Consider the following 18387-nt stretch of genomic DNA (forward strand, 5'->3'; position numbering starts at 1 on the left):
AAGACGCGTAATCCATCGTCTCATTCATCCCCGGGGCCTCGTTACGCGCCCCTCGTCCACGGGCCCCGACCATCCCCGCTCCCCGCCGTCGCGTCCCAAGTGGCCTCCCAACTCCACCCCAATCACCCCCGGGTGCTCGGCCATACCCGCAGGGGGAAAGGGTGGGCGCCGCCTCCTTCCCTCCTCCCGGAGCCCTCGACGTCGTTGTCGTGGGCGGGAGGCGGCGGAAGTGTATGGGCGTGGCTAATTGGGCGCATTGGGTCGAAAGAAAAGCATGCCCCTCACGTCTCCTTGATTACGTATTCGCGGCTCTTGGTTCCCGACGACGCCAGTACCGCCACCTACTCTCACCCTCTCTCTCCTCCCCCTCGCCGTGCTCCCCCCTCTCCTCCCGTCCCCCTCATCTCCTCAATCCTCTTCTCCCGATTCCCTCCTCACCCGGCCGGGCGAAAGCGGGGCCCGGCCGCTTCGGGACCGTAGTTGGTAACCATGGGTGATGAGGCGGAATTCCCATGGGGTAGTCCGCCTCCGTTGTCGGGGAGTGTGCTGGGTTTCTGGAGTCCGCACGAGCGTTAGATCCCCTCTCCCTCCTGGAAGCCCCGTCCCCATCTCCATGGACGTCGTCCCTCAGCATTAAGCCCCTCTCGGACCTCTCTCTCTACCTCCCGCTCTCTGTGTGTGCGACTGAGAAATTCCTTTAGAATTGACCCCAAGAGAGAGGGAGAGTAAGGGGTTTGAGGCGGCGGGAGGAAGGGCGTGCTTCGAGGGCGTTGGCAGGCGACTGATCTCTCGTTTGCCCTCGGGGTCTGTTTTTGTGTGCCTGCGTGCGATCTTGTGTGTGCGTTCGTGCCTTCCACCCCCGCGATATATGCTCCGCCCCATCTCTCCCCCTCGGTCTCACTCCACCCCTTTTGGCAGCCTCAGACCTCTCCCTCCCCCCCGTCTCCGGAAACCGATTTAAATTAATGAGGTTATTTCCTGGTGAAGCTTCCGCTTGTGGTCGCTTAAGTCGTCAGGGTTTTGCTCTTGCGTCTAAGAGATTGTGCCATTTTTGTATCCCGAGCGCACAACGCTGCGAAGCAGGGTTTACGTTGAAAATCCCCCTGCGGCACGGGATGTATTTGTTCCAAATCTGCCCCTGAGATTCTCTAATTGGAAGCCTCGGCTCTCTTAGGTAAGGAACGGGAGGGTGTTTAGAAAAAAAGGGCTCATATATTCTTTCGTATTTTATAGCAAGCGACAATGGTTGAAGGGATTGCTTGGGGAGAATGGTTAATGGAGGTGATCAGTGGGATAAAGTATGGGAAGATGAACCTGGACTCTTAGAGATTAACTGCGTCGATCAATTCTTAGGGATTGAATGGATGAAATTAATTTAGCTTGGATGTAATATCGCGATGCACCTTTCTCCTTAGTATCGTCTTATACAAGTGTTTAATTCATAACAAAATGGAAATTTAGACTATCAGTACTGCAACAGTGAACTATGTTTCCGGGATGGATAAATGGCAAGGCTCAAGATTTTAATCGATAATGTGATTATTAATTCATGTATTTTTTATGAATCTGCTCTCCAGAATTCATTTCACTTTGTCCATCCGTCGTCATCGTCCATTAAAGTATCATAGTATGGACACCCGTGACCGACCTATCAGTCCGAAGGCCACCGTGATGATAGCTATAGTCGTCTCTCTTCGTCGCCTCTTGAGAAGTAAGTGATTGTGTGACCTTATTCCAGTACATTCTTGTGTCGTGTTACTCAAGTTTCGGCAATCACGGACGTGCTGCAAATATTTTACTTCGTAGCAAGTGTTCTCCAAAGTATTAGTCGCAGCATAGTGGAAGTTATTAATTTTTAATATTAATAACACATCACTTTTCCAATTTAAAAATTAATTTTTAAAAGATGTGTTTTGGCTTCACGTAGACATCCTGTTGGTGTCTCAGCGATGCCAGTACGCGTGGTTTAAGTTAATTTTTTAATTCAGAAAAGTACGAAGTCATGTGCCCCAAAAACTTCGTGACAAGGTCAAATATATTCCTCTCTTCCGTGATCTCACTCACTTTAATTTACTCGGAAGTTTTCGGATTAATTATTCAAAAATTCAGAACTGCTCGTGCAAAGAATGATGCCAGTACGAAGCTAAGTATAGTCTCTATTCATGGAAAGTTATTTTAAAGCGAAAGTACCTATCCAAGTTGTGGGGTCACCACTGCGTGTTTGTGAACGCTAAACGAATGTTCCCTAAATTACCTTTTCCCTTTAATTAGCTAATCGTAGTAACTTAGGATCCCCGGGGAGTTGATTATCTACAGGATTAATGAAAAATTATATTTTAGCCCTTAATCTTTTAATAGTAATCCCTCCATGTCTGCATCGCCCCAGTTTCTTTCTCCTCAATGGTATTGCCAAGCGAAACGAAAATCACTAACCATGTAAACGGCACATGGTGTGAATGAAATGTTAGTAAACGGTAGTTATTCATCCTTACTTTGAAGTTTAAGGTGTGGAGTGGGTTCTTATATTTTCATTTTCCTTCTGCTTTTATGTTGTATGAGCTAAGCGACTGCCTACTCCAAGCAATTAAAGCAGATTCCTAACTACGGCGATATGTGAATAATATATGGTTCCAAGACTCGTGATTTCAATGCTTATGCATTTCTATTAAAGGAAGTACTCGGTGGATTTATTTTATCTCCGCGCGTCTATTAAGTGCCGCTGGTATTAAAGGGCTTGACTAAGCCTAGCACGTGGCCTTAATTCTCATAAAGCAGATGGTTCACGATGTGCAAAGAAATTTAAAGAGGTGACTATCGAATTCGTGAAATGTGTGACACCAGGTAGTGAAGTTCGATGCTCTTGCTCTTTTGAGATATTTTATTTTGTTTAATTGCTATTGTGTTACTTTTAGAGTGAACTGTTACGTTTCTTTTTCCTCTTTACAGATTTTCTCGCGGTTTGGCAAGGTCCTCAAGATTGTGACATTCACCAAGCACAGTGAGTATTATTTTTTTTAAATTCTCGAATAAACTGTGTGATAACTTATTCATGCAATTAAACTAAATGCTGTAGTATTTTAGTCTCTATTAACGTCCCTTACGGATTGACATTTCTAAGCTAGCGTCTTTGAACATTTGAAATTGAATTTTGCGGGTTGAATTTTAACCCTCGAGCCTTTGTGACGTCAAGCACTCGTCATCCCAGTCTACATGAGTGTCGTTTCCTTTCCAGCATCTTTCCAAGCTTTGATCCAGTATGCCGACGTGGTCACCGCGCAAGCGGCGAAACTGGTGAGTACCCTGGGAAACTCCTATTTTTATTTAAATCCCGAGTCCCTTAAAACGTAAGCTCTCGAGTCGACTTCAGTTCACGGCGTAATATCTAAATTTCGAAAGGGAGGAAGTGAAATTCGGGCCGTGAGCTGAAGCGGCCCCTTGTTTCCGTTTTCCTCTCGACATTTCGTCCGCGCGCCTAAGGTCATCCCTCAGCGTCCCTTGCGGTGGACGAGTTCTTGGGCGTACGCGTGTATATTTTTTCCTTCGTACTTTGGTCGCCAGATTCGTGCAATCGGTTATGCTTTTCGGCATCGTGGTACCCACGCTCTCTAATTGTCGGCGACCGCGTCATGCCAGCGAAGTGTGTCACGTGAAAACTTTCATCCCGTCATCTTTGTTCGTAGTGTGCCCGCTTCGATTCGAATGATTACCGTAATCCCGTATCGGTGACGTGAAAATGGGGGAGGGGGGTCGTGTCCGAGTTTCAAAGCACGTTGAGATTTGCTTCGTGAAATTCGGCCCGGGTTATGTAATTGGTCAGCGTTTTCGAGGGCCGTCGTCCAGTAGAGGGCTCTCTGTAGGACCACTTCTCTCCGAGTGGGTCTCCCAAATGTAGCCTGGAGAAATTCAACAGGCGAAACGGCGGTCCTCTGAAGTGGTCGTTGTTTTTGGGCGAGTGGACGAAAGTATTCCGTCTATGCCAATGTGATGCTCTGTTTGGGAGGGGACTGTTATTTCCCGCAATTAACGATGAAAGCGGTAGGTAATTTTTTTTTAATTACTGAATTGAGGGTGATTGAAAAAAAGATGTGGGTTTGGATCCATGTCGTTTATTCTGTAGATAAATGTTTTCAGTTGCTCCTTATTAAAAGCTTAAAAAACTATGTGGAGCTCTTTAAATTCCCGTCCCTCTCCCTCATGTAAGATGCTTTGATACTTTATATACGCTACCGTATTTATATGTAGCGGGTAGGAATGTGGGATGTCACGTGTAATTCGCTGAAAATAAATATTGAACTGCAACTTAAGAAATAACAGAGTTGATGAAGTGTCCGGTAGGTTTTAGGCCCTGTGATAAGTTACTTTCCGTAAATATTTTACGGATCGCGCCTTAAATGACGCGAGTAACGAATACGCATTCATTTAAACCAAGGGAATTTAGCCACAAACCAAGTGGGTGCCATCATTACGAGGCAATTTTCCTTAAAGTTTAGATTTTTACCTATTGCAATAGCCGATGCCCCCTTCCCATTCCAGCTGCTTAGCAAAAATTTCTCTAGGCCCTCCTTCCGTTGGCTCCATTTGTCTAATAGAGCGTATACTGAAATTTCCGGCGTAAACATGTCGCGCTTGCCATGGGTGGGGTACCGCTTTTACCCGCACAATTATTGCCAAGGGCCCAGCCTTCCTCGCGGAATACCTGAGTGCCTACGTGCGCCTTCTCCCCTGAAGCCGGGTGATCGGCGATTTTCATTCCCCTTGAGGTGACCCCGGGGATTTTTTCGCGATCGCTCGCTGGTAATCTCACGGGAGGTCCGGGCGCCGCGAGGCTGTGCGGGAACGTGCAGCTGTGTACTCGCTCGCAATGGAAGAGGGCGTTTTCTAACGTGATCACAATTCAGACGGGCCGCGCTGCTCTCGCGGATTGGGATCTTCAATTTGTTTCGCGGGCGGGAGGGTCTTAAGACGAAACCGGAAGACCTTTTCGTGGCATTTAAGGGGATCTCATTCTGTGCGCGAAAGAGTAGGCCCCGTAAGGAAACCGCTGCAGCAAGACGGGGCTGAGGAAGAGGAAGTTGAATTAGGTCAGTTGCGCGGGGGGTGGGGACCGTCATAAAAATGAAAAGTTCTCCAGGATAGACGCAGCAAGCGTGTAGTTACATTTAAGGGGTTTGGCAAATAGTTTTTTTTTCATTTATATACGACAACGGTCTAATATTTGTGAGTTACTGCGTTCGGTGTATTTTTACGTTTTATTCAACTAACTCTTATGTTATATTTCCCTTTAATTCTTCATGCTAGTTCAAGAAGTGTCGCTATAAATTCAAATATTTTATTCCCATTTCTCATCAATCTGTTATGCTTTTTTTCTATTTATAAGTTACTTTACTATTTATAAACTGCTTTACTGATTAGAATCTAGAAAATCGATATTCATGTGGGATCGGTACTGGTTATTTCCTTTGAATATCCAAAAAATTAAGTTTAATCTTAAAATCTTCAAAAACCATCACGAAAAAACTTACTCCGCTCTTACCAGGATGGCTGCTAATATTTCATTCGTCAGATATTTCGCCGCAAAGGTATAGGCTAAATAATATTTTCTTTGTGAGATGTCGCCGATTCTAATCTGGTTGGTTCCTCCACCAGCTTAATAGAGTCCATAAACATTCAGGATTCACTCTATTTGCTGCTGTTGGAAACCATTTTACCGGAATTGTCTGAGTTCAGCGCCATGCTGTTTGGTTTCTTTTCATTTAAATGGTTTCACTTCGGATGCGAATTGCTTTAAGTTAGCAGACACTGTCAGTAATATACGTAATAGTTGATAATACGTGATAATCTTAAAAATGTTTGGTTAATTTTAGCGTTGAATGTTATCATGCATGTGGCTGCCATGATGTATTTTCCTACGGAGAGTAACTGTAAAATCAAGCTTTTAAAGGGAGAGAGACAAAATAATGAATTATTACATGCTTTTGGTAGGGCTAGATCGGTAGGGTAAGATATTTGGGGGCAATCCAAGGAATGCTGTGAAAATGTGTGGAGAATCTTTGGAGAGGCAATGGGATGTTGAAAACTGTTATAGAAGAGAGAATGATCGGTTAGGAAAAGAAAATAACATTTTGGACGCAAAAAAGGCAAAAAGCTACTTACAACAATCGTCTGAAACCTGCACTGCAAATAGCCACGAGAGCTTATGACTGATTTTATCAGGTTACTGGTAGTTAGGATAAATGGCTATTAGTAGCTTGGGGTAACGTTTTATTTTCGGGAAACTAAGTACAGTCCTGGTCAGGAACTGTGCAAGAGGAAAAGGATTCCTTATTTTAGATAAGAGTAGGAAATGACTTGCGGCAAGAAAAGTTTATTTTTCAGACAAGTGCTTCAGCCCACCACGTTTTGTGCTGGCTTTCAGGGGCAGTCAAAGATGAAGAATTGACCTGTAGTTATGTTATTAGTGGCATTTAAATGATGAAAGTAATTTTCTCGATGGTCACAGACATCACTTCCGTGACTTGCCTAAAACAGCACTAAACACTGCAACACCAAAACTATTTTCTTCTCCGCATTCTTTCTGCCGCCCTTAATCCCCTCAAACAAGCCTAGTCTTTATCTCCATCTACCCCGTTTCTCCAACATTTTTGCCTCTGTCCCGGACTTACATATTCCACGGTTACTGAATTTGTCTTTCCTAATATCTGGCCGTCTATGAATTGGTGCCAAAACACTCGTACTCGTTTATATTCACGTCCTCCTTTCAAAACACACTATTGGATTGTAATCTATGACTTACCTCACGCCGTAACGATTTAGGTTCAAGGTATTCCACCTACCACATCTATGTTTTCACTAGTCATTCTTGGACATCTAAACCTGTAGACTACCCATTTTAGAAAGTCGGAAGGTGTTCCACTTGGGGAGAGGCACGTCCTAGCGGGTCGCTCTCGCACCCCCCCCCCCAGGAATCTCCCCCGCCAAAACCCACCGCCCCCTGCCGATACATCCAGCAGCCCTCACTCACATTGCCAATGTCGCGCCCCATTACCCGAGGCTTCCCCCAACACCCCTCCCTAATCCCCCATTCGCTCACCCTCACAATCTCCCCCCCCCCAACCACCCCTCCATGCTCTTCCCGGGAGTATCCTCCGCCCCTCGGGGCGTTCGCGGGATGTCAGAGAAAGGGGGGTGGGGGTGCGGCGCTCGCGAGGGGATCGTGTACACGCTCTTGTCTCTGCGTTCTTGTTATCCCTCCCGCACTCTCTCCCCGGACCAGATCTCGGTGTCGTCGGTGGGTGACAAGACGCGGGGCGCGGGGGCGTAGGTTAGAGAGCTGTGAAAGGGATCGTGGCGTCAGTCGAGAGGAGGCAAGGGAGGGGGGGCATTTCTCGGAGCAGCCCGCCCCGAGAAGTGTTTTCGGTGCTGGAGTCCCGCTGCGGTGGCGTCGTGCCGGCGCGAGAGAGGGTTTGGAGGGGCCGTAGTCGTCGGAGGGATGTCGATGGGGAGGAAACGCAACCTCGATGGAGGTAGTGGAGGGCGTGAGTGGGGGATAGGGGTGTGGGTTGTTGTTGGGAAGTGGGAGTGAGGGGCGTAAGCGATTTCGAAGAAGCCTTAAATCCATGGATTAAATGGCACTCCAAACCTCTTCCAAGCCCTCTTACACCCTCCCCTCCCGCCTCTTTCTCTCTCCCTCTCTCCTCGACCTTCCCATCTACTCGGAATTAACTACGCGGGCCCTCTCTAACACTCAGTATATCTTTCTCTTTCCCTTCAGACTCCGCCTCTTCAGTCCTTCCCTTCGATACCTCCTCTCTCCGGGAGCGCCTCACGCCCTAAATTACGCCCTTCCTGCGGGTCTTCGCGTAGCCTTCGCGCCGCTCTCCCTTTCCTCCCCAACCCAACCCCTCCCGCGCCTACGGCGCTCGGAATCCCCCCGAGTTTTCAAAACAACTGGCTTCGTTTCCTCCCGCTGATTGCATCTATTATGTACGTTTTTGTTTTTCACCAGGAATCTCCTGCTATCCCGCCTCACTGTTGTGCCCGCTCCGCCCCCCCCCCGCGCACCTCCCCCGCTCGAGCTCGCCTAATCAAACATGTGTAAAGTAATTTTCGTCGTCGCGAAATTCATGGCGCTCCGGGGTCTCTCCCTCGCCGGTCCTCGCAAGGTGTGCGCCTTCAGCCTCCCGCACGGGTCGTCTCGAAAAGTGTCAATCTCCTACCCTCCAGCCTCTGTTTTTTTCGCCGGCTTTCCCAGCCGTGCACCGTGAGGAAGGCTTTTTCGTGACCGCCGTGTAATTTCCTCCGTGCAGACTGGAATCGGTTCCACTGTTGTTTTAGTTAACCTGGCTTTTTACTTAGCAGTCACAATAATCATATTTAATGCCGAAGTAGGTTTAATTGCTCAATGACGTGTGCGCGTTTACTTTTCCCGGTTTATTTCATACTAATTCGACCAATTAAATGGAGTTCCTGGTTTTCATATTTATCCCGCATTTGATTGGTTTTTGAAATTGTTTAATCGAAATCTACTCGCTTATTGGAGTTCCAACGGCCCTGGGAGGATTGGATGACCTGGATACTCAGCCTTACTCGACCACGGTTTTGGCAGTTTTCGTTAAAAGTGTTAAAATCGAGGATTAAATTGAATCCTCTCCTCCGAATGCCATTATTGGCTGTGCGTGATTGTTTCCAGAAAAAACCCCAACGTCCACCTTTCATATTGAAAATCCATCTTTTTTATATTTCCAATGACTTCTAAATTTTTCTGCTAAAAACGGCTTTACATTTTACCTTTACGTGTTCATCAAGAGATCACCCCGCGAGGGCGTGTGGCGGGGGGTGTTAGGTCACCGCCCGTTTTAACGGTATAACAGCATTTTAACTTCATGATTTTACCCCTTTGTGTGCTATTGTATAATTAGAAATTAGTTATGTGATCCCCGCCCTCCGTTTACCTTTCACTTTTTACCCTGCCATCGATCCAACCTTTCCTGGGTTTGCGCGGACTTCATGCTCGGGGAGAACCCTTCGAGTTGTTACTATAATATATTATTCTCGAAAACGATTTGTCCTGTAATTCATTAGTTTTGTAATTAATTATTTTTTTGAAACCCTATGCACGGATCGTAAACAAAAGTTAGATTAGTAATCAATAATTGATTGAGCGCCAACCGGTGGTTTTCTTCTCGAGAATTCCACTCCAGCGCATAGCTTTTGTGGAATTGAACCGCTCGTAAACCTAAAGACGTATCGTCATATTGGGCCGCGGGACGCCGGGGTTGAATGCTTTGATAGTTATTCGAACAAATAGCGAATAAATCACTGGGAGGGGCACCGTTTCCGGGCCCGGCATCTGCTCCGGCGGCCACAAATCGCAGCGCCCATCTTGGAGGGGGTCCCAATCGGTCTCGCCGCACAATGCCGATCCCTTAGAATTCCACTTGGGCCGCGAGGGTGGTATTTTGATTCGATCAAGCCTTGGGGACGCAAACAAATTCGAAGAAGCATTAAGGAGCGGACCCGAGGGGGAGAGCCATCGATGTATCGTTCCTTCTGCGGTCCCCCTCTACCCGTGATTCAACCGGGGACGCCATTCCTTATTCTTGGAAAGTTTGTCCAGGTCGAGGGGTTCTCTCTTCAGCCCACGGGTTCTCTTTGTACTGCGGCACGTGTCGTAGCCAAGGCTGATTGTGACCGCGGCGAACCCCCTCTCCGTAGGATGTCGGGAGGTGAGCGCCCGTGATGCCCGGGAAGACCCATCGGTGTCGTCTCGGCGAGTGGGCACCGCTCAGTCCGAGGATGTTACCTGCCGGCTCGAATGAGTAAACTCGATGAATTATTCAGGGACCACGGAGTTAGGGGATCACCCGAAATTACGGAAGTCAGCACGATGCACGCGCTGAAGAAATGTCCCCCGGGATGGTGGCTACGTCCGCGTTGGGTCATTGCTTCTAATGTGAGGAAACTTGTTTCCCGACCTGTAGGGTGAAGTGACTGTAATTTAATTCAGATTCGTAATTACAGATTTGATCATGCTTAGGGGTTGATAGGTCCTTCTTCTTGATGCACAAAGTTCAATCGGGAGTTTGATACATTAATATTTACCCTTTCGAATGGCCTTAATGTCAATTATTTTCATCCAAAAGCACACAGTAATGTTCGTTTCCTTCGAGGAGGGTGTATTTTTTTTAATTTTCCTGCATTTCGCGTTTTCGCAGTCTGAACGCGCCCGCAGCAGACTTTCTCTTATATGTACTCGTACGCATGCCTGAGCATGGACGTATGTTAGCATATTCCAGGATAACTGCCCCGAAAGAACAAAAAGCCTCTCGTATACATAACAGCTCAGTACATAAAATGGTTTTAGAACCTACTGTCTCTCGAACACTCGGCACGGATTAAACTTAATGAAAAGCAAAGATTTCAAGCGTGCAAATTTGCATGCGACGTAGATAAAATATTCCAAGTCCCACGCTTCCTCACTGGGTCGGAAGATAATATTAGTGAGATGTATGTACCAGTACTATCGAACCGAGAGATTCAAAGATTATTTATTTTCCTCCTTGAGCACATCACAGCCTTGGCCTAAGAAGTGCCGTGCTGTCGTATCGCTAAAAATATCATATTTGCTGTCCAATGCAACATAGGCTTAGCATTAAACAAAATACTCGCATCAAAGGGTGCTCGCACTTAGTTGAGGGCGTTTCGGTGATACAATCATCTTCGTCAGCAATAAACTACATATTTACTGTGATGTACATATATATGTATCTTTAGAGGTTCCCATGGCCACCTTCTTCCGCAAGTCTCTCCTTCTTCTCCTCAACTTTCTCCGTCTCCGTGTGTCGACCGCGGCGGCGTGCTCTGGGCGGTAGGGTATAAGAGCATCAGGGCGCACCTTTCGCCATTAAAAGTTTATTAATTAATCCCTCTGCGGTATCCCCCGCCCTCTCCCGAGGCCGTATAACCCCCCTTCTCGCCCACCCCTCTTCCCACTCACCTCCCCGCGTATCCCAATGAAGGAATCCCTTCCCCCACCATTTTTCCGCTCCTCTCCACCCCCCCTGCTATACCCCCATCACCCACCCCTTTCAACCCCATTCACCCTTCCCGTCCGCCCATCCACTCGCTCCCCCTCCTCCCTCGTCTTCCGTCAGGGCAAGTAAAAGTAAGCGGAAGCTATGAGTGACAAAAGGCGAGGGTAAGGGGGCTCCGTTGATGTGTAACCCTTTCCATTTTTCCCTTTGCCTTTTAAATCTCTCCTTTCTCTCTCTCTCTCGCCCCCGCCGTGCCTACGTCAGAACTTGTTACTGGCATCTCTTTCATCCTCCCCTGAGCGTGGGATAAGATGTATGGTGCTAGCCCTCGCTTCTCTCGCCGTCTGTTATATATACGCGAGAAGCGACGGGTTTCGCGGTGAATGGGTTTGCAAGTTTTTTTTCCCGATCCCTTGTAAGCTGAGGGCGAGTGTTGCTGTCTCTTTTTGTTTTCCTCCTCGCCTTGTTGCCTTTGCCATAAGCAGGGCATCTTCGTTTATTAAGTAGTGTATGCCATGTCATGTTGACGCAATTTGACAATTTATGAAAAGATTGTACTTAGGCCTTAAACGGATGAATAGCTAGTCTTGAAAAATGTAAATGTTTTTCTAAAGGTTGCTGAATGAAATATGAAGCTGTCAGTCAAGTTTTTCCTATCGCCTGACATTGTTAATCATGAGATAATACGAAATCAATAATTAGTTTTATGCGCTTAAATTCTAACTGTTACTATGGAATAATATATTCCAATTATATATATATATATATATATATATATATATATATATAAACTTATTTGAGTATTTATTCGCCGTTTGGCGGGATTTTGTATTTGAATGTGTGTGTGTATATATGTATATATATATATATATATATATATATATATATATACATCTACATCTACATCTACATAATACCCCGCAAGCCGCCGCAAGGGCGTGTGGCGGGGGGTGTTAGGTCACCAACCGTAAAAACGAAAAATACCACATGCAAAAAACAACACGGAAAATTACACCCCAGCAGCGCACACACTCATGCAAAACTCCCTCCATCCAATACTCATGCAAACACATACACCGCCAAACAACAAAAAACTGCACCCCAGGATACAGCACGAAAGCCATCCTAAAACACGCAAGCCAGGACACAACAAGCAAGAATGTGAAACATCACTACCACATGAAAATGCACCACAAAACACTCAACCCCCCAAAGAGACAGTAAAAGGAAGGGAATTCGACCCAACGTTGCAGGTAGCAGGAATTTCCCCCCGCCGGGAGGGAAGAGGGACTGAAAGGGAAACTTAAAAACAGATGAACAGAACACGAATGATATCATGCGGAAAGAATGGGTTATTATAACAAAACACATAAGGTTAGTGGAGGAGCATGCATTTAAGTAGAACTAATTATTTTTTAGACACTGAGGGTGGCAAGTGGAATTTTTACTATCTATAATCCTACAGTTGCTATCCCGTATTGTCCGTGGGAAGAAGGAGTCCTTGAGTCGGCTAGTCCTGGCATCTATTTCCCGAATTTTATATGCATGATCCAAGCGACCAATGTATGTAGGAGTACGAATAATCTGCGAGACCTCGGTGCTGAAACATGCGGATCTGAATTTATTTAATAATTTCAGTCTTGCATTGAATCGTCTCTCTTCTAATGATTCCCACCCCAAATCCATGAGCATTTCGGTAACGCTTTGCGTTTTATCGTAGGAATTTTTTACAAAACGGGCTGCCCGGCGTTGAACCTTCTCAATTTCCCGAATGAGACCTTTTTCACTCGGGTCCCACACGCTGCATGCGTATTCTAAATGAGGCCTTACAAGAGCGTGGTAACAGCGTTCCTTGACCTTTGAGTCACTTTTGCCGACAATGCGTCTAATGAATCCCAATTTTTTATTTGCTTGACCGCAGACTTTACGTATGTGAGTCCCCCAAGTTAAGTCTTTAGTGAATGTGACACCTAGGTATTTTACCGTATCAACTACTGCTAGGTCACCTCCAGCTAATTTGTAAGCAAATCCCGTTGATCTTTTAAAGAAATTTACCACTGAACATTTATTATAATTTAGAGTCAATCCCCAGTTAGAACACCATTTAGTAATGCAATCTAAATCCTGCGCTAGAATAAAACGATCCTCATCCCCAGATATCTCCCGATAGATCACCGTGTCATATATATATATATATATATATATATATATATATATATATATATATATATATATATATATATATATATATATATATATGCTTTTTATGCTGTACTTATTACAGGGAATGGATTCATTTCTTCATCTTTAACCGTTCAATCTGAGGAAAAAATGGTGTTGTTCTGTTAATTGCACTTTGACGCCATTCCCTGACGAAGAAAATCTTTCACCAAATCTATCTTGCCGAAATAATTAGCATTATATTTAGCATTGCTAATTTTCAGAGATATGAAGACATTGCAAACCTTAATGGTTAAAGGGGAATATTTTTGCATCATTTATTCCCTCCATTTTTTTCCGGTCTGGAAAAGTAATTAATAACGTTTTAGCGCGATAGAGCCTATATGGATGAGCAAGGGGCGAGGTTCTTCCCTGGAAGCGGAGGACTGGGGATCCTCGATCGCAATTTGCGGGTCGCTCTCCTCTCGTCTCGCCCGTCTCCGCCCAAGATGAAATGGAACCACTGCGCGAAGGCATCTCCCGGGATGAAGGAAGAGAGGGGGGGGGAGGCGCCTAATGGCATTTCCTGGTTGCCCCGCTTTCACTCCTCTTTTATTTTCTCCTCCTTTTTAACAAGTGGCGTGGGTGGCCGGCGGTTTCGGTTCGGCATCGTTCCGTGAGACGGGCGGGAGGGCCGTCCTCTCGTCCCCCCGAGTCCCCCCCAGTTCTCCCCCTGCGGCATCGTCTTATTTTTCGATCCTTCGCTCGGTTCGTTCTCGCCCCCCTTGGACGTCATGTCCACCCCTTCCTATTCGCACCACAAATGCTCACGACCCCCTTTCTCTCCCGCTCGGGATGGGGGATTTCTCTGTGATACTCCCTACTCCACCCACTCCTCCCCCCCCCCTCTCTCTCAGCAGTCGGGAACCCCCCGTCGCTGCGTTCGCCAGCCTCCTCAGCCTCTCATCCCCCGGCGATCTTGAATCGTTTTGTGGCCGAGGGAGACCGAGCGGCGCCTCTTCCTCCCTTGGACGCCTCCCGTCCCACTCCCTCTCCGTCGTCCGCCCTCGCGCTCCCGCCAGCCATTACATCCCACCACGGAGTCTCCCTCTTACATGCCGCACGTACCACTCAATGCCTCGCCTCGCTCCGACCCCTCGGCTCTTCGCTTCCATCAGCTCGCCTCCCACAGCCCCCCTCGCGCACACACACTCTCCCACCCGTCTTCCGCCTCCCCTTCCGGGCAGTGGTTCGATGGCCATAACGCTCCTAACCCCCCGTCTGCGTCAGCCGTTTGCTTCCATTTTCCTCCCGCCTTCCCCGACGGACCCCTTACGTTAATAATGCCCCGCGACGGTCTCAGAACTCTCCATTCGCCGTTTCATCCCCTGCCCCTCGCCGCCATTCCCTCCCAACATCCCCCAACCCAATCATGCTTGTCCGGCACTCATCCGTCGACGTATTTCGGCGCCCCTCAGCTCCCACCCCTCGCACAAACCGAAGGACTGCGACACGAATACCTCAGCAAGACTTATTTTATTTCCACACCTCGGCCGGGGGGGCTGGTGGGAAAGAGATGGGGAGGTGGGAAGGGTTTAACCTATTTTTCAGCCGCGCGGAATTGTGTGATCCAAACAGCTGTCGAAATTATTTTTGCGCGAGAAGGGTGGAAAGGAGTTCGCGGACCAAATTGGATATTATCACGACGAAACGCCTAAAGCACACCCCGTTACGACGGAGAAGGATGCTCACCGGAATTAAAGCCGTTGAGACTTAGTTCCAAGCTCCCCCCCCCCCTTGGTAGAGGTTGTATCTTTTTTACCCTCGTTAGTCAAGAGAGGCTGCGGAATGCGGTGATAGATGACGGCGCGAAGGATTGCACCGCTCTTAGTTTTTCGAGAGACTCTGATAATCGCAAGCCTCCCGCCGAGAAGTAAGCTGAGGAATTTGTGCACGAAAATCGTGTATTTGGCGCCTTTGAATAGGTCACGATGGGAGATAATTTGCCCACAAAAGTGGTAGCCCGAGTCGCAAGTGTAGTTTAAACATCGCGAAAGAACCAGGAAATCAGAGAAACCACAGGGAATACTAAGACTAGGAAAACAAGGAAATCCCAGATGAATGTGCTCAAGTTCACAATGTATCTAGAAATCCCGTCATCAAGGAAACACTTCCCAAAAGTGTTTTAAAAATAATCGTTTGGTAGCTAGTAACAACATTCGCCAAGTGTATTTTTTTAATTGAAGTTTAAGAGTTAATATTAAATGTTAAGATTACTGTAATACCACTATTAGCACTACCGTGGACAAATTTTTCTCTTTCATTTCATTCGATAGCTATGTGGTACCAACAACTGTGAAGCAACTATAGCATGAATTACTTTTAAATTTTTGTTTCACTCAGTGAAAATGTTTTGATTGTTACCTCCATCTCCATATGTGTTGTACTTATTACTCTCCGAAATCCCATGGGTTAGCGAAAATTGACTTCTGTTGCCCGTAGACCTAGCATAGTTTTATAATGTTTTGAAGTCAAAAATGACTATGTTGCGAATATAAAAAGTTCAGGTAATTTTGAAAAAAAAAACTGTAAATCAGGGATGTTTCAGAAAAATTTACTCTTTAGGTTGTCGCCGCCATGTAAATGCGAACCTTTAAAAAAATTAGCGAAACGATTTTTGGTTGAATTAAAATTAGCTCTAATCAGGCTGATTTCATTTTAAAGCCGTCATAGCATTATAATTACTGGGGGGGGGGGAGTTGGAGCATTTCCACCTCCTTCTGATGATTAACAAGGTGTTTTCTTGGAAATTTCGTCATTTTCTCTCCATGTGGCGCTATCTGATGCGTTATCAGAATCCGGTGTTCTCGATAGGAATTGATCCCCATCCCGTACCAGTTAACTTGAAGGCGCGCTGGCAACCATTAGTGATCCTCCCACGTAGTCGACTTCCTCGCTCACCGTACGTCCGTCGGTAAATCGCAAGGGGTCGGATCCCGGGTGCGAGAGGATTGAATTGGCTTGGACCGGGATCAATTCTCGGGTGATTCACTAACAGGGAACCGGTTTCGATGTGTGCGTGCACTGTGGGCTAAGGGCTTAGGGGTGTCGTGGTGAGCGCGGTAACTTACCAAATATATTGATGCGAGTAATGCGTGGGTTGATGATTAACTGTGCAATTGTGAAGTGGGGGGTTAGTTATTATTTAGCACCCGAGGTTTTATTAAGATTAAAGGCTCCGTGACTGGATGTGACTCAATTATAAGATGACATGATAAGAAAATACGTGAACTCATGCGTCGACAACACGGTTGGTGTCACGCAAACGCGCACTAGACCACGGAGGTACCCATGGATGCCCTTGCATCTGTAGGTACTACGGCCAGGGGCGTGGGGCAAGTAAAGCTTGTTGAGGTCCATAAGCGACATGTTTTTCTTGGCATTTCGTACATTTGCACTCACACGTTTTCACGTGGATTCCAAAAAAACGGCCAGGTTTGTGTTCTAATGATTTAATGCTGGTGCGGGAATGTATCACAGAGTTGCCGCCGTGAAACCTATGGGAGTATGTATAAAAGTGTTTTTTTTTCTGTGGGGGAAATTTTTTTGTGCTGTTTGTCAGGTGCGGCACAGACGAGGAAAGCACTCAGAAACGAACCCTAGGATCTGTGATGTAAGAGCCAGGCGCAGCAGTGTGGAGCATCGCTTCCATTTAGGGAGCCTTTTGCAAGGGGTTCACTTGCTTCCTGACGTGACGTGGACAGCCTTAACGCGTATGCACATTTTCGGGCGCCTACGCGGTGACAACGCCACTTCGATCTCAATACGGAATTGCATGAAACTTGCGGTTTCATTGCTTCAGCTGGAAAAATATTACGTTTAGGCGTGATGTGTCTTCGTGTTCCACTCGCTGTTGTATTTAGTCGTTCGTCGCTTAGTGTTTATGCAAATTTACATCACTAAAATCACCACGAGGGAGCGTTTTAGTCGGCCCAATCGGCGAAGGGCTTTCACTGGGACATATAGCCGACGAAAGTGGCGTCTTTCGCCTTGTTCCTTAGCCGATCGCGCATCTTTAGGCATCATGCCCGGCTGACTAGATACACGAAGCACTTTAATATGGTGTACGAGTGTACTTCACGGTATTGCACTCCCCTCTCTGGTAACTCTCAGCATTAAGGCGAGTGGTGGCCGGGGGAGATGGGGACGTCGTCTGCGGCCGTCGGCCCCGGCTTGAGCTCATAGTATTATTGAGAGCACACACGCGAGTCCCCGGAAGAAGTTTTTTTTTATATTCACGCGTGCATGCAAGGTGGGGGAGGGATGTTTTGTGGGAGGGTGGATAAAGGAAAGGGTCAGCTCGCTCGCCCTGTATCGCCGTTTGGCGTCTCACGAGTCCCTCGGTGACCCGCAGGCCTCTTTTTTTTTTATCCCTCCACACTCGTCTACAACTCGCCGCCTTCCCCCTTTTCCCTCCGTGCCCAAAGCCCTTTTGCCCCTAGCTCCTCCCGCTCAACAACCCCCCCCCCTCTGCATATCTGCCCACCCCCTGCCCCTTGACGTCCTTTCCTGTTTTTTTCCTATCCATTCCTTTCGGCACCGCGTATCTTTCCAATATCCCTTCTCCGGGCAAGCACAAACACAACATCCTGGCCGGGAGAGTGGGTGTGGTGGGTTGGGGCGATGGTCAAGCCAATGCCCCTTCCACCATGTACGGCGCTCGCATCCGACGGTTATGTAATGCTGCGTGGCGCTTCTGCGGCAGCTTTTGCCGCTGCGTCCCTCGTTTGGCGGAGCGCCGCCACCTCGGCTCGTTTTGCGTACGTCCAGGGCGTGCGGTCGTTTTGTATTCCTTCCCCTCGAACTCCCCGTCCGCCCCGAAAATTGATTTCGTCTCCGAATTTCTTTGTGTATCGCGGCCGAAATGGCCCCGCTAAATAATATAGACCCGGCTTTTGTTGGCTCAGGTGTGTTTCCGGCGCCGTGGGAAGACATCCTTGGGGTTTTTTTGGTCTTTGCCGCTGGAAAATGTATAGGCGTAATTATTCAAAATGGCCAGCAATCTTTTAACGCTAAGAGAACTGGAATTTTAAAGCCCCCTAAAAACTTCGTGCAGGGAAGAAAATATGTATTGAGGGCAATGTTTTCTGTCGGTAAATTAGTGAATGTCGAATGGAAACATAGTAATGTAAAT

The 18387-nt window shown here is 47.1% G+C and overlaps 1 protein-coding gene across 4 annotated transcripts in view; it reads left to right on the forward strand.

The window, feature by feature from the left end:
• Positions 1 to 18387, forward strand: part of heph (polypyrimidine tract-binding protein 1 heph) — a 627135-nt gene that overhangs the window by 456030 nt on the left and 152718 nt on the right. For all 4 annotated transcript variants that reach the window (XM_071586665.1, XM_071586669.1, XM_071586666.1 and 1 more), the window contains exons 6-7: positions 2947 to 2998; positions 3233 to 3291. In XM_071586665.1, coding sequence (XP_071442766.1) covers positions 2947 to 2998; positions 3233 to 3291 — 111 coding nt within the window. The remainder of the gene's footprint in view (positions 1 to 2946; positions 2999 to 3232; positions 3292 to 18387) is intronic.

The sequence above is a fragment of the Hetaerina americana genome, unplaced genomic scaffold (assembly GCF_022747635.1).
Source record: "Hetaerina americana unplaced genomic scaffold, ioHetAmer1.1.p SCAF_24, whole genome shotgun sequence".
NCBI classification, from domain to species: Eukaryota; Metazoa; Arthropoda; class Insecta; order Odonata; family Calopterygidae; genus Hetaerina; species Hetaerina americana.